The 25,029-nt window shown below is 43.9% G+C and overlaps 1 protein-coding gene across 1 annotated transcript in view; it reads right to left on the reverse strand.

Moving 5' to 3' along the window:
* The window catches only part of KDM4B (lysine demethylase 4B), a 302,619-nt gene that overhangs the window by 93,605 nt on the left and 183,985 nt on the right, over positions 1 to 25,029 (reverse strand). Inside the window, exon 11 of the mRNA XM_086947052.1 lies at positions 11,818 to 12,036. Within this exon, the coding sequence (XP_086803178.1) occupies positions 11,818 to 12,036 (219 nt within the window). The remainder of the gene's footprint in view (positions 1 to 11,817; positions 12,037 to 25,029) is intronic.

Raw genomic sequence — 25,029 nt, forward strand, 5'->3', positions numbered from 1 at the left:
CATGTCTCCTGATGCTGGCATGCTTTCTACCCCTACCGTGGCTACAGAGGAGGGAGCGTCCTTTGCTGTGTTGGTGCAGAGGGTGGCTGAGATCCTTGACAAACGTCTTGCCAGAGAAGCTGCAACTGGGAACGTCCCCCACAGAACTGCTACTCCCGTTCAACAAAGCCCTGACGAATGTCCTACTTGGGACCTGGTTCAAGCCCAACACAGGAGCTCCTGTGAATAGGACGATAGCCTACCGCCACGCCCCAAGGGACCCGAGCTTGGTGGTCCGAGCCTCTACATCCCATGTAAATTCTGGTGCATTCCCTACCATATCACACTCCGGGCAATCCAAGAGGTTGGACGCTTTGGGGAAGAAGATGGATCAGAACCTAGGGCCTCTTCATGGCCCCTCATCACCCTTAATCCACCTTTTGCTCCTTTTGTGTCCACGGAAGAGGCATAGAGCTGTGTCCTCAACCATCCAGCCACTGCGGCATGCAAGCTTTCCAGCCTCTACGTGGCCGCAGACCCAACTTCTACCGACCCCAATGGTCGGGTGGCCAGCGGCCAGGTCAGTCCATCAACCCCCCCTAAGCCGCAGCCTCCAAACTCTTCTAGTCTGTCCGCTTACCATCATGGGCACCCAGTGGGCGGCAGGATTTGCCATCCCCTGTGCTACTAGCAGTCCATAATATTAACAGGTTAATGTTGACGATTGTCCGAAGGGGCTACCCCCTCTACTTCAAGACTAACCTACCCTCTATGCCACTTACTTATGACGGGCTAGGAAGTGACTGCTCTTTTGGTCAAAGGAGCCATAGAGAGAGTGCAGTTGCCAGTAGTGGATCATGGTTGTTATTCCTGCTACTTTCTGGTCCCCAAGAAGGACAGAGGCTTTCGTCTTATCTTAGACCTGCGCTGCCTCATCTTCTTCCTCAAGAAGAAGTTCAAAATGCTCACTCTAGCTCAGGTCCTGTCTGCCCTGCATCCAGGAGACTGGATGGTAGTGGGACTTGCAGGATGCATATTTCCACATTCTGTCCTGCCTGCCTACAGTAGTTACCTGTGGTTTATGGTGGGCCACAAGCACCTTCAATTTGCGATGCTTCCCTTTGATCTTACCAGCGTCCCTCGTGTTCACCAAGGTGACGGTGGTGGTTGCAGCTCAGCTGCGGAGATCAGGGGTGCCAGTCTTCCCTTATCTCAACAACTTAATGTTGAAGGCGGGCTTGCCCCAGGCTGTCATCTCCCACCTTCAGATTATGGCTGACCTCTCCTGCATTCTCTGGAGTTCACTATCAACATGCTGGAGTCAAACTTGACTCCTTCCCAGATGCTTCCTTTCATCTGAGCTGTTCTGGACACTATGCAGTTTTGGGCCTATCCTCCCGAAAGGAGAGTCCAGGATATTCAGGCCATGATACCCATGTTTCAACCTCGAACCTGTATTTCGGTGAGACTGACTCCATGGCTGCTGGGACTCATGGCTTCCTACATCCAACTGGTGACATATACCCATTGGCATAGGCGGGCTTTGCAGTGGGACCTGACGTTACAGTGAGTGTGGCTCTGACATGGTCGAGCTCTAAGAGGGAACTGCAAAATACCTGTAGTGGTGGTTAACGAACCAAGATTGGGCCAGCGGCAGACCCCGTTCCCAACCAGAGCGCAAATAAGAGACTGATGTGTCACTCCTGGGATGGGGCGGAAAACTGGGATTGAGACCACTGTTGTGCTAAACATTCCTGTAGAGGGCAAATATTTAGTCTTGCATGAGAGACTAGGGCAATGCATGATGCTATCATGCCTCAAAGACGCATGAAAGTTTTGACTGTTAAATAATGATTGGGTTGCAATTGTGGTAGCAGTGTCTAAAAGTTTTTGATTCTGGCTGTATTTGGATAGGCTAGGCCAGTTTGAGTGTTGAGCATAGCTCCTACCTATGGTTGTAGTTGTGAGGGTTGAAGACAGGATTTCTGAGCATTGATTGTGAATCCCAGCTGATGTGGAAGATTTATGGTAGTTTGAGTGTGTTGTTGACACAGATGGTGTGTGTTGGCTTTGATCAGCAAATCGTCTAGATATGGGAAGACATGAATTTGATGTCTTCTTTGATAAGCTGCTACTACTGCTAAGCATTTGGTGAATACTCTGGGTACTGTAGTGACTCCAAATGGAAGGACCATGAATTGATAATGTTTCCCTGCTATGACAAATCTGAGACATTTGCGTTGTACTGAGTGAACAGAGATGTGAAAATATGCGTCCTTTAAGTCTAGTGCTGACAAGAAGTCACCCTGTTGTATAAGTGGAAGTACTTGTTGAAATGTGACCATATGGAAGCGCTCGGACAATATGTAGTGGTTTAAGGGACTAAAGTCTAAGATAGGCCTCAGAGATCCATCCTTGTTTGGGAATTAGAAAATACTAGGAGTAAACCGGCGACCCTTGATGTTGAATTAGAACTGGCTCTATAGCTCCATTGACTAATAAAGCTTGCACTTCCTATTTGAGGAGTTGTTGATGTTCCAGAGAAAGCCTGTGAGTGTGAGGTGGAATATTGGGAGGATTGCTGATGAGCTCCAGGCAATAACAATGTTGGATCATTTCCAAAACTCACTGGTCTGATGTTATTGACTGCCAAGTTGGAAGAAACTGCTGTAGTTGACCCCCGACAGGTGTAGGATGATCAGGGGGAATGATTAGTGAGTCACTTTTCGACTGCTGTTTCTGGTTTTGGGAAGAAAATAGGCAAGTCCAAAGTTTGATTTAAGTGGAAAGTTGAGATGACCTTTTGTAGAAATGTTTGATTTGTGCGTAAACGCACTTTGTATTGGAATAATTGGTAATATGGTTCCTCTATAGTTAGTGAATGTATTTCACTGACTCTTCTTAGAAGAGAGGTGATTGCCCCTAAGGAACTGTATTTGTTATATGTGTAAGGGCTTAAAAGTTGGGCCCATGAGTATTGTTAACACAATGTTTAGGTTGCACGCAGGTACAGGTGGTGAACGTGGTGGAATTACTCTTTTTAATCCTTCCATTAAAGCCTTTATGACAGAAATGTGGAAAAAGGATTGGTGTTTTCTGTTTTGTAGGTAAGTTGCAATAGCGGCTAAATGTAGGCGTATTGAGGAAAACACAAAATGTGCTTTTTGTAGATGTGTTAGTTTTGTTTTGATGGTGATGATGGATTAATGTAATTTAAAGCACACTAACGAACAGACGTTTCCATTTAGAGGCATAACATGCTCTTGTGGTTGGTCTTCTGGCCTCCTTTAAAATATCCATGCATTCAGGAGGTAATTTTAAGTAATCAACTCTATGACTTCAGGAGGCAGATTGCAAGAATGAGTTGCTGAGGATTTGGGTGTCCAACTTTGCCCCCACTGGGAGTAAGGTTTGCATAGTTGGATTGCTTCTCGTGAGGCACCAGGGTTAGCTCTGTCAATGTTATGTACCATGATTGTCGAGCCCATGTTGGGGCTATTAGTATCATGGTTAATTAAGTCTGTTTGAGTTTCCTGACCATGTAAGGAATGATTAAGAGGGGCAAAAAGCATAAGCAAAGATTCATGACCAGTTCATCCATAGTGCGTTCCCCTTGGATTGAGGGTGTGTCTTGATGTGAAGTTTTGACATTTTGCGTTCCTGGCAGTGGCAAAGAGATCTATTATCGGGGTTACCTATCATTGGAAGAATTGATGTAGTGACGGAGAGTGAATATCCTATTTGTGAACTTTTTGCTGCATCCTGCTTAACAGGTCTGCCAGGGAGTTCTCCTTCCCTGGGATGTACCGTGTGAGGAGGAGAATTTTGAGACAGATTGTCCATTTACATTTGTTTTACGCTAACTATGACAGTTGTATGGAAGGGGTCCCTCCTTGTTTCCGAATGTAGTACATTGCTGTCATGTTGTGAGCTCTTAGAAGGATATTTTTCCCTGCGGTGTTGCGTAAGAACACTTTGAGTCATTTGTAAGGCTAAGAGTTTCATCAAGTTTATATGCAATGTCTGTTGTTGTGTTAAGCAATGCCCCTGAACTACAAACTCCTCCATATGAGCACCCCATCCCATGAGTGATGCATCTGTTGGGACTGGGTCTTTGAAGGCTCTCCTCTTTAGTATGTTCTTGGTGTTCCACCATTGTAGTGCCTGAAAGACTTTGGGTGGAACTAACGCTAGATCCTCGGTGGTGCCCTCTGCTTGTGACCATTGTGATGCTAATCACTCTCATAGGTGTCTCATATATAGTCCTGCATGAGGGACTATTGCTAAACAAGATGCCATCATACCTAGAAGTCTCATCACTGTTTTGACTGATTGGTGACGATGTGGCTGAAAAAGACCCAGTTGGTGCAGGAGATGGAGAACTCTGTGGATTGAGGTATGTTGTCCCTGATATTGAATTAGTATGGCTCCGAGATAAGGTTGTATTTGGAGCGGTTGTAGATGGGATTTTGTTGCAATGATTGTAAAACCCAATTTGTGTAATAGATTGATTGTATTTTGAGTGTCTTTTAGGCATTTTGCTTTGTTTGGACTCTTGATCAGCCAATCGTCTAGATAGGAAAATACACATATGTTTGACCTTGTTAGCTTTGCTGCTACAACTGCTAAGCACTTTATGAATACTCTTGGGCTGTGGTTACCCTGAATGGTAGTACTTTGAATTGATAATGATGTCCACTTACCACAAACCAGAGGTACTTGCGATGTGCTGGGTGAATAGGGATGTGAAAGTATGCTTCTTTCAAATTGAATGCACTCATGAAGTCTCTTTCCTGACGCCATGGTATTTCATCTTATAGCATTACCATGTGAAAAGTCTCAGCTAGTATATATTGATTTACAGGCCGCAAGTCTAGTATAGGACGTAGCGGTCCATCCTTTTTTGGTATTAGAAAAGCTAGTAAGTCAAAACTCACTCATACATAAATAGGCCAACAAAGCACGTTGCACCATTCCATTTCTTTTGCTGTTGCTGACCTGGATTGAAAAGTATTACAATGGCTAGTTTGATTTAAATAAGTGACATAAAGAAAGTATTCTGTGATGAATTCGCACAATATGTAAAATATATATTAATACAATGATAATTATGTAAATGGAATCATGCGAAGTGCTTTGTTGGACCATTTATGTATGAGTGAGTTATGATGTACTCGTTTTTGGGAGACTAGTGAAGTTGCCCAGGTTTATTTTAATGAAGTTGTAAGGTCTCTATAATTACTGGGACGACTGTATGAGGAATTTCAAGAGGGATGTTTTGCTTTGCAGCGCCTCTGGCTATAAAAACTTGAAATGTAGTAATAGCGTCCATCAGTAATACTCCACGAAAGATAGTGTATGGAATGATGAAGTGTCTGTATACCAAGCAGACTGTCTCGAAGATGACCACGAAGGAGACCTTTCTCTTCTGTGTTTCTGTGGAGGCTGGTAATCCTGTGGAGGAGGGAGTTAACCTGGAGGCTGAGGTCATTTCCTGGGAGAAAAAGGCCTTTTTCTGATCAGCGGCATTGATCGTGGTCTTGAGATCATCACCTTCGGGGTTACGGATGGAGGTAGATTTAACAGCCTGAATGGACTGTGATCAGGTTCGTCCGCTTGTAGTCAAACATAAGAGCCTAAGAGGGCTGTAAGAAGGTGGCTCTGTATATACTATACCAAAGTAAGGTATAGTGTGCGCAGAGTCCAGTGGATCCCCAACGTTATAGCAGAGGTCAAAGTAGATAATACCTTACTCTCTTTCGTGGTAGTGTGGTTGAGCAGTCAGGCTCATCACAGGGTAGTGTTAAGTAATTATTGTACACACTCAGGTAAGAAATGATGTCACACACTCAAAGACTGAATCCAGACCAATTGATTGTATAAAATGTTGCTATTTTGTAGTCTTATTTCTAGAACCAAGATTTACTTAGTAGCAGGTTAGTGATACTTTTCATACAATGTTACTTTTCAAAACACAGTTATCACTGATTTTGTATGAGTGTTCAGGTTACTTTTGCAGTTGAGAAAATGGTGTGTGAGCTGTCAAAAACTCTTGAAATTACTTTCAGATTACTTTATAGTTACTTTTCTAGCTTGGCATGAAACTAACTAATAACAGGGTCTATACATCACAGGACATTAGTAAGCAGGTTAACTCTGTTTAAGGCACTAAGTTACTTTTGTTGCAGTACAAGACAGTTCGACACATTATCAGAGAAAACTCACCATACAATCCTATGGAGAGAAATTTGTGTTAGATTTATAGGTAAGTAAACTGCTTTAGGCTTTGGGAGTAGAACCAAGATTTCCCAAGGTTCAGGTTAGCACTCAAGGGGCACCACCAGGATCACGAGAGCGACCAGGTGCAGAGTTTCAATGTTAGCCAATGGAACTAGGGGACACCTCGGGTCAGGGCTGCTCATGGGCATGCCACTCGGTCTTGGGAGTCTAGCTCCTGGCATTAAGGTCAGGGCAAAAGGGGTCACAAGTTAGCACAAAGTCCACACTACCAGCGGCAAGGGGCGGCCGGGTGCAGTGTGCTCAGGAGGTGTTGGGAGCCCAATGCTTGCAGGGGTTATGGAGCAAGAGACAGGCCTGTAGGGCTGGGGCCAAAGCAGTTGATGTCAACCTCCTCTTCTGCAGCACAGCTCTTCAGTTCTTCTTCTTGCCACGCCGAATCTGAGGAGGCAAGGTTCAGAAGTGCCCCTAAATATTTAAGTTAGGGGCGTTACAGGGGTGTGCAGGTCGGGACCAATGGGTCCCTTCCCAGGGATGTCTATACCCCCTAGTAAGTCACCGTACAGTGGGAGGAGGGCGTAGGCTTCTTCCTAATTGGGAGGTCTTTTCATCTTCAAGATGGCGGCCTTCACTTCGCCTCCCTCACCTGAGGGTTGGGTTGGCAAAGGAGGGCTCACCTCCCTCCCTGGCTAGGTTTTCCCGCCGGTTCTCACACCCAAAATGAGGGTGATGTCAACTGTGCTTTGAAATCGAAGATCTTTTTGATCAGTCGTGCTTCATTGTCAGCTCAATAAAGGTCCAACTTTATGCCTGTGCCGTACCTCTGGATGACGTCAACATCAAGTGGGTATGCAGTCAATAGAAGTGGTGAGAATGATGATGCCTCCATATTTTATATCTCTTCTAGATCTTTTTTTCTTGGATCTCTCGCTTCGGGAGACCTTTGCGGCTGAGGGTTTACACGCATAAGTGGTAGAATCAGAACAAACTTTTGACAAAGGGCCTTAGTATGGTGGTAGGGGTCAAAGCTACCAGAAAATGTGTAAGTTTCTGAAAAAACGGTTTCCAAAATTGGGAGCTCTGTCAAACTGGTTAACTCTTGGCTTAAAAAAACAAATTAAATGTGGTTAAATTATGAAACAAAGATTCTTAAAAACGATTCTTTATTTATTATTATTTTTTTTTTAAATCAACACCTTCTCCGGTCAATTTTTGTTGAGAATACCCTTTAAGGCAGTGCCCCGAATGAGTAAAAAAGATATCATTAGTAAAGGTATGCAAACACTGTAGTTCTGAGGAGGATTCAGTATCTATTTTAAAATGCAACCAGGAGGTAAGAAAGTACCCCAAGCTCAGAAAATATGGAATTAACTATGCATCTCCCCTCATATATAGAGCTCGTGTTTGCCTACACCACTGGGCTTCCAACTCATTGACTGTTTTTTTTCTGCTTTGCCTTTTACCTAGGAGAACTCCATAAATCGTCCACCCAGTGAACTTCGGTACGATCAACGTGAAAGCTCAACGCTCTCTTGGGGTCCAATCTGTGGAATCTCTCCTCTTTCGAGGGGTGAGGCGGAACAAAGAACGTTGAGTGAAGAATGAACTGCCAACATCAAGTCATAAAATTTGTATAGCGCACTACATACCCAGAGGGTTTCAAGGCGCTTAGGAAGGGGAGGAGGATTATTTGTCAAATATCCACGTTTTAAGCTGCTTTCTGAACGCTAGGTGGTTCTGGGTGAGGCGAAGGTAAGCGGGGAGTGAGTTCCATGTTTTAGCAGCCAGGTATGAAAAGGATCTGCCTCCCATGGTGGTCTTGTTAATGCGAGGTACAGTGGTGAGGGCTTGGCTGGAAGAACGTAGTTGGCGGGAGGGGGTGTAGAAGGACAGTCGAGAGTTGAGGCAATCTGGTCCGATGTCGTAGAGTGATTTGTGTGCGTGGGTAAGCAGTCGGAAAGTGATCCTCTTATTGACAGGTAGCCAGTGGAGGTCTTTAAGGTGACCAGAGATGTGTTTGTTGCGTGGGATGTCTAAGATGAGCCTGGCTGAGGCGTTTTGGATTCGTTGGAGTTTCTTCTGGAGTTTAGCGGTGGTACCTGCGTAGAGGGTGTTTCCGTAGTCCAGTCGGCTCGTGACCAGAGCGTGGGTGACTGTTTTCCTTGTTTCGGAGGGGATCCAGCGAAATGTTTTTCTGAGCATGCGAAGAATGTTGAAGCAGGAAGAGGATACGGCGCGGACTTGTCTGTTCATTGAGAGTGAAGAATCCAGGATGACGCCAAGGTTCCGTGCGTGGTCTGTCGGGATGGGTGCTTTTCCGAGGGCTTCCGGCCACCAGGAGTCGTCCCAAGCAGAGGGGGATGTACCTAAGATGAGGACTTCTGTTTTGTCTGAGTTCAGTTTCAGACGGCTTTGTTTCATCCATTCGGCAACTTCTTTCATTCCTTCGTGTAGGTTAGTTTTGGCGGTGCTGGGGTCATTGGTGAGAGAAAGGATCAGTTGAGTGTCGTCCGCGTAAGAGATGATGTTGAGGTTGTGTTGGCGTGCAATGGCCGCGAGGGGGCTCATGTATACGTTGAAGAGGGTGGGACTGAGTGAGGATCCTTGAGGTACGCCGCAGATGACTTCAGAGGCCTCGGACTTGAATGGAGGAAGGCGGACTCTCTGGGTTCTTCCGGTGAGGAACGAGGTGATCCATTCAAGTGCTTTTCCTTGAATTCCGATGTTATTGAGGCGTTGTAGAAGGGTGCTGTGGCAGACTGTATCGAATGCTGCAGAGAGGTCGAGGAGGATGAGGGCGACTGTGTCTCCATTGTCCAGTAGAGTTCGGATGTCGTCTGTTGCTGCGATGAGGGCGGTCTCAGTGCTGTGTTTTGCTCGGAAGCCAGATTGTGAAAGGGAGTCACACTTTTCCTGCTTGTCTTCTCTCCAGGTTTATGTTAGACTATCATCTGCATGTTAGAAAAAGTTGATTATAAGGTGGATACTGATCTTTTGTCAATAATGTCCTTAAAGTTTAAAAAAGAAAAATGGCTCTCAAGCAGCTGTCTCAGACAAGTTCTCTCATTCTGCCCTCAGGAATAATATTGTGACACCATTCTGCTAGGTTGATCGTGAGACTTTGTAAAACAAATTGCAGTTGAGAAATGTTCCAGTGGTCCTGTTATCCATTCACCAGGTTTGGTACTTAAACATTAGGTACAGGTAGAACTGAAAAAAACTAAAACAAGGGTGTTTTTCGATGCCAGCCATACACGTTGCTTTTTTCTTTCTTGGAGGCGCACAGGCTCTTGTAGATATGCACTCTTTTTCATCAAAAATGGTCCCATACATAAATCATATGTGCTCTACACAGATGATTTTGTGGTGATGGAATACTCTGCTGGAAACTTGCAAAGAAATCTTAAGCCTTTTAAGAATTAAATACATTGACAATGCCTACTAAAACAATAAAAAAAGAAGGTGCTGACTTCTGGGACAAGTGATGTTCAGGCGCTGCTTCCGAAACTGGCCCTCTAAGCCTTTCTGCCCCTCCATCAAGGTCTTGATGGACAACACAACCACTGTGAGGTACTGGAATAAACAGGACAGTGTTAGGGCCCCATGCCTTCTGTCCGGAGGCACTAAGGCTGTGGAGATGGCTAAATCCTCTTTGGATCACTAACAGTCAATCAGCTGGAAGAATCCCTGAATTTTACCAATAATCACCTTGTCAATCGAGAGTTTCATGTACCTCTGACACATCTATTCACTCCTGCCAAGTGCTATAAATGTGCAGCCTTTCACACACTGAAATTCCATTTTTCAGGCTTTCAAGGATACAAAATCCATCTTCAGTGGCACTCTGGTCTCCTTTATGTGCTTGCTCTCGGACACGGATTCTCTGGTCCTGAGGAAAGTCAGGAAGGACTCAGAAAGCGTATCCCTCCCTCACCCCCCCCCCACCCAGGCTAGGCTTGGAGAGTCTGATATTATGGCATGCTGAGCCTGAGCATATGTCCTCTACTTCCTCGTCAGGAAAAACTACTGTCCCATCAACAGAAAGTTGAGCAGAATCAATTAAGAGCTTTAGCTCTTCCATCAGAGATGGTTAATGTTATTCTGGCTGTTTGCCCATCCACCAATTTTATCTGTTGTAACGTTTTGTCTAAATTTGTTATTTACTTTCAGCGAACACACATTCACCCTCTACACGCTAAGCTTCTGCTTGTTTTATTTATTGATGGGAAGTCTTTGCTGTGTGCACTGTTAAGGGTTAAGTGTCACCTTTTTTGAGCCTTTCTTCATTTGCCTGATCACCCATCTTTATTCAATTTACTGAATGTGATGTGTTTCTTAAAGAAACTTTCAAGTTTTCCCCCGGCTCCGTTTATCATGCCCCAGTAGAGCCTTCATTTTGTTCTTATCTGGAGTGTACAACTTTTGAACTTGTGCACAGATCCACCGTTAGACTTTTGACTCCCAAGCCTGCCTTTCTTATTGCCTTCACTTCTCCGTATATCAGTGATTTGCAGCTGTGGTCTTCGGGCCTCCATATACCACCTTTTCCTTCAACAAGTTAGAACTTCAGACTCTGACATCCTTTCTTCCGAAAATGGAGTCGCTCCTTGGGGATAGGCTTTATCAGCTGGATCCCAAAGGGGCCCCCTAATGTCATCATGAATAAGTCTAAGAAGCACCAGATGAACAGTCATCATTTTTGAAACTTGCTGGTGCAAAGGTAAGACAGCCCAGAAATGGCCCTTATCTTAGGGGGATTGTCATTTGTACCCGAGTGCTCCGCTGTGGCCAAGACGGAGCTTCCCATGGGTCTTTAGGCGTGTCCCACCGTGGTCAAGGCTGCCACTACAGCATTAACTAGAAATGTTCAAGTGGTGGATATTTACCATGCTGCCATGTAGGTATCTGTCCAAACCTTCCCCAGGCATACTGTATCAAGTCTCACGTTTGCAGGAAGGGCCATTATGCCCTCAGGCCTGAACAGCTTTCTTGTGTAAGATCCATTCCTCAGATTCACCACCTTTATGAAGATACTGCGTTGTTTTCGATTTTGAAGGTGAGGCATCTGCAGCTGGATGTATCCTACAGAAGAACAAGTTACTTACTAACTTTGGTAACATTCATTCTGGTTCAGGAATGAGGGTTACCAACGTTAGTAACTAACCACATATTACTCCTTGCAGGTCTTCCTCTACGTTCAGAAGGCTGGACTCTTTTTTAGGTAATACGGTTCCAAGCATTGTTTCTCACACTGTCGAATCCTCAGTTGACTCTTGCTCTGCAACAGAGTGTAAAGTTTCTACAGATAAACTAACAGTGTGCAGGAAGGATGCATCCGCAACTCTGCCTTTTCATATCCAGGGGCAGGTGGAGTTGTGATGGACTTAGCCTGAAATAGTTTAGTTACAATATATGTTTTGCTGTTAAAATAAGGGTAGGCATAGACATCAAGGAGTGGACTGTCCTTGATACCTACCCTCTGTTGTAGAACAAAGGTCCTGTCCATTCGGTCTCGGTACATTAAGAGAGGCATTTATGTATTTCAAATAGGAGTACACAGGCAGTTGCACAGCGAAGGAACAGGTCATTGAGATCTCCTACCTGTGTGCTTTGCGTGCCGCTGAACATGGATCTGAAATTGTCTCTGGAATGCGCTCTCGAACGGACTCTCGTGTTGGTTCTGGAATTGGAAGAGGTCTGGCTCGTGCTGTAACTGTTTCGGCTCTTTTTTTTTCTTCTCAATCTTGGTTTTTGGAGGAACAGTCTGAACTTTTGCATCTTCTAATTTTGTAGGATAGCAGCTTTCCTCAACAACATCATCTGTTGAATAAAACAGAAGTGTTGCTGAAAACCGCCACAAAGAGTTTTGCCACACCAGTTCAGGATGGGAGGGCCAGTACGCCAGAGCATTTTCAGATTTATTTTAGATTTAAGAAGAAACGTGTACAGTTAAAAACTTTGTGAAAACCCACAGTTCATTGCACTTGCTATTTGTGTGCCTTAAGACTTGTTATCATTCGAATAGCAATTTTGAAAGATTATGAGTGCGCCTATGTTTATGTACTCTGAGTATCTCAGAACACATCTAGTCCTACCATCTGAACAACCCGTATCACGTAATATTTATTCCTGGTGCTGTGTCATTCTTGAGGTTATGTATTCCACCTAGAAAAAAAATCATAACTTCGACTAACCGAGACAGATGTCATACACCATAGGGCAGTGGAAAAGGACAAGTGATAAATGCTGTTTGTTGACCGCCCCAGGGATGGCGGACAATAGGCTAGATTTCTTGCCCCACCCCTAATACCAGACGGCTGTAAGTGGGACATGTTCTCATTTACCCACATTGTTGCCCAGTTTCCAATTCCCTTTGTCTTTTTCTTTTTAATGTCATAATATAGTTTCCTTGTCTTGGTATCTCAATGTTTCACCGCCCGGAGTCCCATTCTGTGCCCCATGGTTATCTTCCTGCCCCAGAATCCATGCCCAAATTTCTGTTTTTGTCCTAGTGGCTCTGTTTGTATCTGTGAATATTTGACACAACCTCACCAAAATTTGGGTTTTTGTCCCAGTGCCCATAAATATCTGTCCCATTATCGGTGTCCCTTTTTCCTCTTTTTATATATACTCCTCTTCCAAGTTGTTATGTGTTTCAGTGCCTATATCTATCATTTGCCCGTCTCACCCTGCTACAGTAATTGTTTTAGAGCCTCATGCCATGTCTCGTGCACTGGTTTCTGTTGCCGTATCTTCTTTCCCCAATGTATGTTCTCTGGCTCGATCCCCATTTTTATAGACTACATCCACTAACTTGTCTCCCTGTTCCAGAGTTTGTTTTCTTACCTCAGCGTCCAACTCTTCAGCCAAATGTTTATTGCCCATGTCTCCCAGTCCAGTCTCTTTGCCTCCCTCTGCACTACATTGTCTATACCCACCATATCTTTTCATTTTACAATAGGAGAGAGAGAGAGGAAAAAATGAAACAAATGTTCTTATTTTAAGTGTTGTGGAATTCTGCATGTGAGTAGAGTGTAACTTTGTTAATATTAAGAAATATCTCTTGAATAGAGGAATTTAGGTTCATTCTGAGCCTACCATATCTTTGTGAAATAACAGGCTCTCCACATTTCAGTAAACAGTTTGATTACCTGCATCCTGGGTGACTACAGTAGCAAAATAACCTCGAGGGAGCTTTAAATCTGCCATGAGAATAGATTAATCACAGTGACTCTTCATGAGGGTTGAAAGCACAATGTTGTGGTATCCCCAACCTTCTGTGTACAGAGAGCTACTTATGCTCAATGAAACCTATTGAGAGCTACTAACAATTTTAGTGTTTCATAATTTAATTTTTTTTATATGTATAATAATTCAACCAAGCAAAAACTTTTTTAATTTAAACTCGCAGGGTTATACACAGGTGAGCTACTTCGCGGTAGCTCACAAGCTACTGGTTGGAGACCCATATGCTAAAGGTTGGTACACTGGATATCGTGCTGGGTAGAGATTTATTTGCGGATCAGAAGCACATACAAGTAAGACAACAGTTTATGTGTCAAGATATTATTACACTTCACCCAACTCTTTTCACATAGGTAATATAGCCACAGACGTCTGCAACCAGATAGCAAGTCTGACTGTATTCACTCTGGACCGTATGTGCCAAAACAAAGTACCAGGAAACAACCATTCCATAAAAGATCTGCTTTATTGACATCTTTCCTCTTTTCGAGACGCGTTCCCGTATGTGGTTGCTTCCTTGCACACATGCCATACCTCTCACCTTCACACCAGGCTTGCCGGAAGTACTCAATGGATAATGCATGCCTTTGGCAACAGCATTGTTTTACCTTCACATAAGAGGAGAAACACATTTTATTTGACCTCTGCGTCTTGACATAACTGCATGGCGTTAAGCATTTATTTGCCCAATTCCATTTTTGGAGCGGTAAAGGATGAGTATTCAAAATTCTAGTAGCTCCTGTCTCGGATCGGTGTCAGATCTTTGCTTACCCCCACTTGTCGCTGCATGCATGGTTGGATATATTCTACTTCTAGCTGGGTCCTTGGTGTAGTGCTAGCTTAGTGTTACCTCGGTTTGTGGCTGAATTCTTGGTACTGCTCTGGGTCATAATTTCCTGTGCTTAATGGAGCTGGCATCCAAAGTAATTTCGCACAGCATAGCTCCTTTTAAGAAAACTGATGCCCAAGCCCTGTTGATCCCAGGTGCCTTCCACGTAGTCTGTCCAACATTCTAAGCACATAGTGGAAAGTTGGCAAGTAGATCAGATGGAGACAAGGGGCCTTAACACCACTGTACAGGAGTTCACCCTGTCCATAATTTGTATACGTACTGATCCCCAATACCGGTTGGAACATTACAAAATAATAAAAGACAAGATACTGGATGAATTTCAGACGCTGTGGCTGAAATGAAACCATGTTAGGCTATTTCTGTAGTTCTGTACGTTCGTTGGCCCGGCAGGCTGAAGCGAATGCAACATAGAAAGCAGCCTTCCAGTTAAAACTTGGGGTGTTATGGGCTCACCTCAGCGCTTGTGAACTAGAGGAAATTCATTTATAGTAGCAAATCGTTGCCAACATGTTTTTCATCTATATTTCAATATTTCTCACAATCCAAAAACTCCTTTTGTAAAGGAGTGTTACCCAGATAGATGTAGGCACTTTGGTCAAAACTTTGTTAGGGGTGCTAATCTAGGAGACAGATTTACTAACTTTACACGCAGAAACCTAAGTTACTGTGTTAGTGAAAGGCGCAGAACAGCAACCCCGGTCTACTAAGATATGGTTCCATTTTCCCAGCTAATTGCCAGCATGCATACCTTTGCATCATAGTAGAAAGGTGTATGTGTATGTTGTCTATCATAGACTTTATACTAGAAGAGTATCCTATTAGTACACAAAGATATGCCTAGATTTTTAAAACATTTCACACACTGCATGTGTGCTTACTGTTCAGCACACATCCAATGTGGGAAATGTAAGTAGAAATAAAAAAAAATCTCCTACTTCACAACTACATGTAGGAGGCTGTATTTTATTACACAGAGCTCGTGTTAACAATTTTAGTAAATCATGCTTTGCATCAAAACACACTGGTGGTTGCCCTGCAGTGGAAAGTACCTTAGGAATACGTTGTGTTGCTTTGAATCACTAAGAAGTGGTGAAGTTTTGATAAATCACACGTGTCTTGTATGCCCTGCAAAACATTTGCCTGCCAAATGAATATACTTTTACTAAAATGATCATGAGTAACAAGTGATGATGAAAAGGGCTTGTGTATATATATATATTTTTAAAGGTATTGATTTTGCATTTTGTAGCATGGTACATCACAGGCGTTATGCTCTTCTCCGTAGTATTCAATTTATGACCCTTGGGAAAATGAAAACCAGATAAACCCAGTTAGGTTTCAGAGCATCATTTTGTGAGAAAACAAACTACTTAGGATTGGTTTAATTCAGCAGGTATGGTATATGTATATGCTAAAAGTGATGTTTGCCAAATTACTTTCCTTCGCCAATAGTAAAAAGCATTTTTTTAATGCTCGACTTGTAGTTTACCACCTGAAGTTGTGCACACTGTGTATTGCGCCCAGAAAATAAAAAGTATGGAGACCCTAGATTCTCTTCAAGCCAAAGCTTGTTGGTTGAGGAGAGATTACCAAATGCATTGATCTGTGATAAATACCTCAGTATATACATAAGAACAAGGGCTGTCTTCCAACAGTACCAAAACCCCTTGGGTGTAGAGCTACCAATATTTTGAGAGAAGGGAGAAATGCCATTAAGAGTCTGCAATTCTATAAAATTAGGAATGCATCCTATTGTACATGGAGTTCCCTCACCTCCAGGGTGCGTAGAGAAAGCCTTTCATATTGTCTGCTAAGGCAACCAAGTGTGGCCGGGGGGGGGGGGGTGGGATTGTCTTTGGCAGAGAGAAGCGGCTTCCTTCCGGTTGAAGTCTACCAAGAGGACTCATTTTTAGAACTCCATCCTCAGTTGAGATTTGATAGAGGAAGATGCCTCCCTAATTGCTGTTCCAAAACATGTTGGTTCTGGGTTGTGAATTTGGGGAGGGGTGTAGTAGAGGACAAGGATGGCCTGAGGTGGACACCATCAGGAAATACTAGCATTTGCATACTCTGAAATCAGAATGAGCTTGAACTGTAGATCGGTTTCTGATATAGCAGCCCCAAGTGTGGGAAGAATTAGGTGGGGCTCTCAAAGGGAATCATACAATAAGTTGTTGGGACCATAGGTGCACTGAATTCTCTAGGACTACTACTGTGCAGCAGTAAGGAAGGAAGGTAGTAAGGAAGCTTTCTTGAGCAGGAATCAAAGATGACTACTACTAAAGTCACCGGCCTTGGGACGAATAGCAATGAAGGCACAAACTTGAACTGAAAAGCGGGTATGTTAAAGGGGCTTCCTCACCAGCCATTTAATTGTTTAACTTGTCTCTCGGTTGTACAACCGATGGACGTGCAAAATACTCAAGGAGAAGGAAAGATAAACAACAGAAGCAGATCAGGTTCTTTGCATTCTCGAATATGGGAAGCTATGAATGTCCTAAATATGGTAACACAATTAAGCCGTTACCTTAGGGAGAACACTCCAGTTAAACTGCACTTTTTTTATATGTGGTCTGCTACTTGCTGCAAACTTAAGGAACCTCATGTCACATGTGAGGGTAACAGCCATAGATGTAAAAATGGGAATTCTGAAGATCTACAGTGCACAATGAATCTCCTGGCTGTAAGGTCAACAGAACAGACCCTTTGTGGTCCGCTTTTAAGACCCCCACAGATTTTCAAAGGACTTTACTGTAAACCAAAAATGTATTGTGATTCCCAGTTTCCAAGCTATCTATACAAACATGACAAGACTATTATTAACTATAGAATGATCATAATCTTCCTGGTGGAGTCCTTCTGGACTTCATATCGGCTACAATGTCCTTGTAGAGAAGATTCAGGACGATGCAGATGGGTTGCATTTAAAAGTTCAGGAATATTTTCTGCTTAGGATCATCACAGTGGCAGTTTCTAGAGAACTACAGAAATCCTGCTTTACGACTACAGATCGAGAAGGATGTGTGAGAATCCCTGGTAGACTGGAAACTGCCCCATCTTCGGCGTCACCTCTCATGCACCTGCTCTTTAAATATAATTTACCTGAGGGCCTATAGTTAAGGATGGAGTGCCTCAGCTCAAAGCACTCAAATCTATCAAAGACTTGACCTTTGCGTATTCTATTGGGTGAGGGTGACCTCGACTTTCAGTGTTCCAGTTGACCGCTCCAGTGGAACACATTTGTTTTTGCTGCAAAAAGCAGAAGTCCTCGTTTAAGACATCAAGAAGAGAGAAATTCAAATCATTGCACGCAACAATTACATGGAGCACCACCATGTGAGGTATTTAAACACAGATACTGGGATTCATTCTTTCTACAAGCTTATACTTGGCCAGCAGTCTCTCCAACTAGTAAAGGACAGCAACAGAAAAAGCTAAACGAGTAGTGTGTTGTGAGGAAAGGAGACAGAAGAGCCACAAATCCTATAGTATTTCTTGTAAGCTTACGGAGAACCTAGACGTATATTAGCCAGTCATCAAAACTTCAAAATAAAACTTGCTGAGATTGGCTAATAGAGGGCAGCAAGACAGACTCTGACAAAGGTAGCCTTTATAACCATTGAGATGCATGTTCCCTGTGCTGGCCCATTACAATCTAGAATTATAAGGGAGGCGGATGGAAATCTCTGGAGAGTATTAGTTCATAGAAAAATACCCAGTAGAGTTACCCATGAAACAAGTAAAACTTATTAAAAGTGACTAACACCTTATATAGAGGATACTATAAACTTTTTCATTGCTGCTTTTAAATAGATCCAAGAAGAGGATACATGTATTTTCTTTATTAAAGAGAAGAAGCAGTTACGTAATGATGTGCTGATGTTCCCTGCACAAACTAGGCAAAAATAGTTTCACTCACACAACCTTGACGTGAGAATACGTGGGTGGCCTATTTTTAAAGATGGTTGACCAACCTACAAAGGTCAAAAGATTACTAGCTGAAAGGTTAGTTTCAACATAATGCATACATTCTTTGTATAGTGACATTTTTAAACGTGGTCAATAGAATGAGTCTGTACAGTTATTTTACGGTCTCAGAATACATTTTTTTTAAATGTTGTTTAATAACTTAAAAGGCTAACTTAAGTTGGTGTAGAAGATGGGAAATGAAGGCGACAAGGTGGAACGAAGGCAGCTGGAAGTATGTAGATGGCGTGCAGATCAACTTTACACATTACTGATAAACAGGGAGGGCATTTCCTCACAATACCTCCTACACTGCAGTTGTGAAATCACAGGGCTTACTGATGAGAAGAGATCCATCACTTCACAAAGTGGTACTCAATCCATTAAGTGACACTACCAGTGTATAAAGCATTTTTCTTTTTATGTAATGGCAATTTAGTACAATATTTCTGGGCTTTCACGATTCTGGAGCAGCTGGATATTTTATGGTCACCAGATGTAAGCATGAAATTCCAGACAAGAAAAAGGGTAAATGCTGAGAAGGTCTTTCTTCCTGTCGACTGTTTAATAGTGGTTTTATAAGCAAGTATAACAAGGAAAATGAGATGATCTGTCCTAACCAAAGAGTTGCATGCTCAGTAGTTGGTGTTCATGTAGTTGGAGTGGTGAACAAGTTCGAGACTTGCAAACACCTCATTTGGTTTTTAAACAGTTTAAAAAGATCTGCAGCTAGTGTCTAATCCGAAACCGTAAAGGGGGAAAAAAAAGTGATTTATTTTCAAGCAAAGCAATAGTAACTTTTTTGCGTTTGAAATTACCTCCTAATAGCAGCTATGTGGGTGACAGGAGACTATGTAATTGATTTTTAAAACCAGACAGAGGGAGGTGGGCATTTGAGGTACACTTTATTTTTCACTCTTAAAACTATGCAAAAATAGAGATGAGTAGTAGCCATGGCAGTCTGAGGTAAGACGATAAGTATGTAAAGTACTGATGTGTCTGCACACTAAGAAAATAGATATATATATATATATTTTTTTACTGATTATAGGAAATGGCTTTATATTTTCTCTTTAGCAGCCAGATGAGCAAAAGAAAACGAACAATATTTTAGTTATTTAATGAACAGGAATCAAGATAAGTGGACAGTTATATTTTCTGTTCTAACGATGCAAAAGACTCCTCAGTAACAGTTTCACTATTTTATGGTGTACAAGCTTTGCCCTCTGCGATACTCTGAAACTATGTTACCAATACACCCAGTGATTGGAGGAAGATGTGGATACAAATGTTGATCGACATACAAATGCAGCAGCAAATCGGAGCAAACGAAACGTATACAACAATCACTGCTACTAATAGATAAAGAGGGCAGAATTTAAGACTAAAAAACGGTTTAAGATAAATAATGAACATTTCTAGTCTCATAAGAAACTGCAACGAAATTCACCCTTCTTTCCAGAATCTGGATTGTGATCTTGCATATGAACATGCGGCTTGAAATGCAGAAATCTTACCTACTACAATTCATGATAACACTACGACAGTGCCCCAGGCCTGCTGATCGAGGAATATTCTTAAGAGTTTGAAGGATCCAAATTGTCTCAAGCTCATCTGGGAGGTTTTAATATGGAAGGAAATGGAAAAGCTAGGTCTCTCGGAGAATCATTCTGATTAAATGGCTAGGATGTTTCGACATTCGTTCACTTTTTGCTACATGGTAGTAAAATGTCGTGGTTGCACGTAAAGAGACTAGCAGGGAGACTTTTTGAAGCATGCACTAGAGCTGGTTTGGAAGGGATCATAATGCTAGCCCAAAGCGAGGGAGCAGGATTGCAGAAGACCAGTGCCTTTTATTTTACTGTACGGGAAATGTGGGGTAAGCCTTGGACGAAGTAGAACACTGCCCAGAATTTCAGATAGCTATCATTGTCAACTCCCAAATATATCAAACTCTATACACTATGGATACAGACTATCTTATGGAATCTATCAATCAATCATGTCATTTGTAGAGCGCGCTACTCACCCGTGAGGGGCTAAGGGAGGGGGGGGGGGGGGGGGGGGGGGGAGGCAGAGGCAGCTACTGGTCGAACAGCCAGGCCTTGAGGTGTCTCCTGAAGGTCAACAGGTCCCAGGTCTGACGCAGGTGGCCGGGGGGGGGGGGGGGGGGGGGGGGGATTCCATGTCTTTGCAGCGAGGTGGTAGAAAGATCTGCAGCGAGGTGGTAGAAAGATCTGCCGACTGGTGGTAGTTCGGCGGATGCGTGGGATTGTGAAGAAGTCGGCGGAGCGAAGCTGGGGGTTCGGGGTGTGGAAGGACAGTCGTTAGTTGAGGTATGCAGGTCCGGCATAGTGGAGTGCTTTGTGAGCATGGGTTTGGAGTTTGAAATTGACCCTCTTGATGACCGGGAGCCAATGCAGATTTCTTAGGCGGGTGGTGATTTGGCTGTGGCGAGTGAGTACGAATATGAGGTGTGCGGAGGTGTTCTGAATGCGCTGGAGTCTCTTCTGGAGAGTAGTCTGGGTTCCTGTGTGGAGGGCATTGCCGTAGTCCAGCCTGCTGTTGACGAGTGCTTGGGTGACTGTTCTCCTGGTTTCGGTGGGAATCCATCTGTAGATCTTGAGGAGCATTCAGAGGGTGTTTAAGCAGGAGGAGGAAACAGTTGACTTGCTGGGTCATAGCGAGCGTCGAGTCCAGGATGAACCCCAGATTGCGTGCGTGGTATGAGTGTCGGGCCAGCTCCCAGCAAGGTCGGCACCAGGAGTCATCCCATGAGGAGGGGGTGGAGCCGAGGATGAGGACTTCCGTTTTGTCTGAGTTCGGTTTCAATTGGCTGGTCTTCAATCTGCGATGGCCTTCATTCCCTCGTGGAGGTTGGATTTGGCGATGGCCAGGTATTTGGTGAGGGAGAGTATCAGCTGTGCGTCGTCGGCATATGAGACGATGTTGAGGTGGCATGCTCATGATCTTGGCGAGTGGTGCCATATAGATGTTAAAAAGGGTCAGGATGAGGGATGATCCTTGGGGTACGCCACAGGTGATCATGATGGCTTCGGAACGGGGGGAGGCGGACTCTCTGGGTTCTGCCGGTGAGGAAGGAAGTGATCCAGTCCAGGGTTTTGCCCCAGATCCCTGCGTCGTGGAGGCGTGCGCAAGGTGTGGTGACAGATGGTGTTGAAGGTGGACAAGAGGTCCAGGAGGATGAGGGCCGCTGTTTCGCCCTGGTCCGGTATGGTCGGGATGTCGTTAGTGGCGGCGATAAGGGCGGTCTCGGTGCTGTGGTTGCTGCGGAAGCCAGATTGGGAGGAGTCCAGGACGTTATCCTTCAGGAAGAGGGTCAGTTGTCTGTTGGTCTTCTCAATGACTTTTGCCGCGAACGGGAGCAGGGAGATGGGTCGGAAGTTCTTGAGATCCTTTGGTTCCGCCTTGGGTTTCTTGAGGAGGGCAGTGATCTCTGCGTGTTTCCAGCTCTCTGGGAAGGTGGCGGTCTCGAAGGAGCTGCGGATGATCTTTCGGAGTTGGGGTGTGGTGATGGAGCTTGCCTTGTTGAAGATGAGGCGGGGACAGGAGTCGGAAGGTGAGCCGGAGTGGATGGTGTTCATGATTTTGGTGGTATCTTCATCGTTGACGTTGTTCCAGGAGAGCAGAAGGTGGGTGTGGATTCTGGGCTGTCAGGCTGTCGTTTGGCGTCTGGGTGTCGAAGCTGTTGTGGATGTCTGCGATCTTGCGGTGGAAAAAGGTAGCCAGGGAGTCGCAGAGTTCTTGTGATGGCGGTATGTCGCTGGCGAGTTCTTTCACGATGTTGAAGAGCTCTTGGCTGCTGTGTGCGTTGTTGTCGATGTGTTCCTTGAAGGAGGTTCTTTTGGCGGATCGGATGAGCTGGTGGTGTTTGCGTCTGGCATTCATGAGGGTTGCATGGCTGTCTGGTCGTTGCGCCATTGCTTCTCGAGTCTTCTGCAGGTGTGCTTGGAGTTCGTCGCTAAACCAGATGGCTCTCGTGTCGGAAGGTTTCCTGATTGGGGCTAGGGTGTTGGCGCAGTCGTCGATCTATTGTCTGAAGTTGTGGGCTTCTGCGTCTGTCTCGGGTGGAGGGTCTCGGGCAAGGGCGGTGATGAGCTGGTCTTCGTTGACTTTTTTCCAGTTGCGGTGTCGAATACATTTAGGTTGGTTGTGTGCGGTGTGTTTTTCGAAGGAAATTGGATGCAGTGGTGGTCGGTCCAGTGAAGTTCGGTGGTGTGGCTGAAGGTGACGTGGTCGCTGGCAGAGAAGATGGGGTCCAGCGTGTGTCCAGAGGAGTGGGTGGGTGTCGTGACGAGTTTTTTGAGTCAGAGGTTGGCGAGGTTGTCTATCAATGTTGTGGAGTTGTCGTCGTTGGCATTCTCGAGTTGAAAATTCAGGTCTCCGAGGAGGATGTAGTCTGTGGAGGCGATGGTGTGCATGCTGATGAGGTCAGCAATGGATTAGCTTAACTGTGGTTGGGGGCCCAGGGGTCTGTAGACAAGGGTTCCTCTGAGGGTGGTGGTGGTGTTAATGTGGATCTGGAAGTGTAGGTGTTCGGCCATGCTGAGGGCGTCTTCAGTGCTGGTTGAGATTCTGATGGTGTTCCTGTGGATGATGGGGATTCCTCCTCCCGGTTTGTTGTTGTTCCGGTCCCTGCATGTGATCTTGTAGCAGTCAGGGATGGGTTCAGATCACAGCTTGTTTAAACAGTGGGCATGTGTTTAAAACGGAACTGAATCTTTACCATAGAAAAATGTAAATGTATAGAGAAACGGTAAGCACCTTACAGAGGAAGAGACTACATTAAGATGACATTTTCTACCTTAAACCCATAAAGGGGGGAAATATCGTAGGAGAATATTGCAGTGCAATGTGGAACTACCCCACTGAGCCAGTGCCTCTTCCAGGCAGCGGCCGCCAGAATTTCAGATGTGCTTTATTCCCCTGGAAAAAGAGGAGGTATGCAGGTTTGGCTGAAGAACTGTTAAAAATAAATGCCTTGTCTAGTTACAGATCGTGTAGGTGCTTTGCACCTCTAGCCACCAGTGCACCTCATTGGGGCATCTTATGGTGGTTTCGCATAGATTGCAGGTGGTCTTCTTGGTTACAACACCTGGTGCGTTTTGTGTGCCTGGTAATTATGACCTATATAACTATGCCCTCAATGGCATCTGTGGCCCCAACATCCCAGTAAAGTCAATCCTGGCCACAAGACCACTCTGGTGGAAGGATCTTTCCAGCTTGAGATGTGCACCATCAGCTTCTGTGTGACGACGACGCAAGCAGTGCAGCTATTTGAGAATTCAAGTAAACCACCACTGCAGCAACGAAAAGGAGGCACCACATCAAACGTAAACCAAGAGTACAAAGTTATAGCTACCAACAGGAACAACATCCAGTAAAAATATTTTCTGCTAGTGAAGAGAAAGCTATTTTCCATTTTAACACATGCTGATATGACCTACAGCTCACTGGGGCCCAAGAAATGGTCAAGATGGGTAACATTTGCTCACTGTTTCCATAGCCTTCGAACAAGTAGAAATCCACGATGAACAAAAACAAGGCATACGTATTCAAAGTGAAAGAAAGATGCACAATAAGTAAAAGCCACACTCCTTCATAGATAACCAACAACTTCTAAGATATATATATGCTTTAAAGACATTTATGACACAAAAGCAAGGTGTTTTGTTATCTTTTGGTTTGTATCTAAATTGTAAAAAGTTTGTGGGAGTCAGACTTCTCACCTGCAGAAAGAAATTGGGGTGTGTGTAAAGGCACTGCAACAACCTTTACAATTGTGAAACAAAACATTTCTCTTATAGTGTTTTCAACCCTTTCCAAAACATTTAGTTCGTTTTTACAATAAAAACGGTTTCTTTGTAATACCATATTGAAAGCGCTTCCAACGTGTACATGACGTAGTCACTGACAGTCAATAATGTGGCATAGTACACTAATGCAGAGAACTAGATAGGTCAGTAAATGCGTTCTCCCAAGTGTAAGGTTCGAACTGTAATTGAGGCATACGAGAAGCATATAAACGCAGGTATTGCCACTTGCCACCACAGAAGTGATAAAAGATAACTTTGCACTCAGTGAGGATTGATTGTTGCAATGTGGTAGCAGAAAACCTCTTCAATCCATTATTCATCACTGTCACGCTACCGTCTTCAACAGACCTCTCAAAAATCTGACGTTCTCATTACAACAATGCACCACAAGAGAAATCACAACCCAATGAATGCTAGAAATGCACTGCTACGATTTTCAGATTTAAAAAAAAAAGTTTATTAACTAGGTTTAAAACGTAGTACTCTTTAAAAAAAAAATCCGATTTAGAAAAAAATACATACAACAGAAATGATGTAAAATGTTAAATTAAAAGATATAACTTTCAATTAGCTCAGGGCCAGTAATTAAAATGTTTTTACAATAACTCTGATCAAACCAAAACTCAGGCTTCAAAGGCAAATATTTTTAATCAAAGAATCCTTTTTGCACATTTCTGAACCACTTTACTTCGAAAATTACAGCTTACAATAATCAAGTAGCAACAAAAAAACTAGATTCATACAAAGTGTCAATACATTCAGGTGACCATTCCAGAAGACTACTCATTGGTAGGCTTTGGAAGTGTTCTTCTGCATAAGAGTTTTACGCTCTACCGCTTGGATTATGTAGCAGATTCAACCACAACAGGAGACCACCAAGCACCCTTTATTTTTCTTGAGTTATTAGTTGGG

Source organism: Lissotriton vulgaris, chromosome 12 (genome assembly GCF_964263255.1).
Source record: "Lissotriton vulgaris chromosome 12, aLisVul1.2, whole genome shotgun sequence".
Classification (NCBI taxonomy): domain Eukaryota; kingdom Metazoa; phylum Chordata; class Amphibia; order Caudata; family Salamandridae; genus Lissotriton; species Lissotriton vulgaris.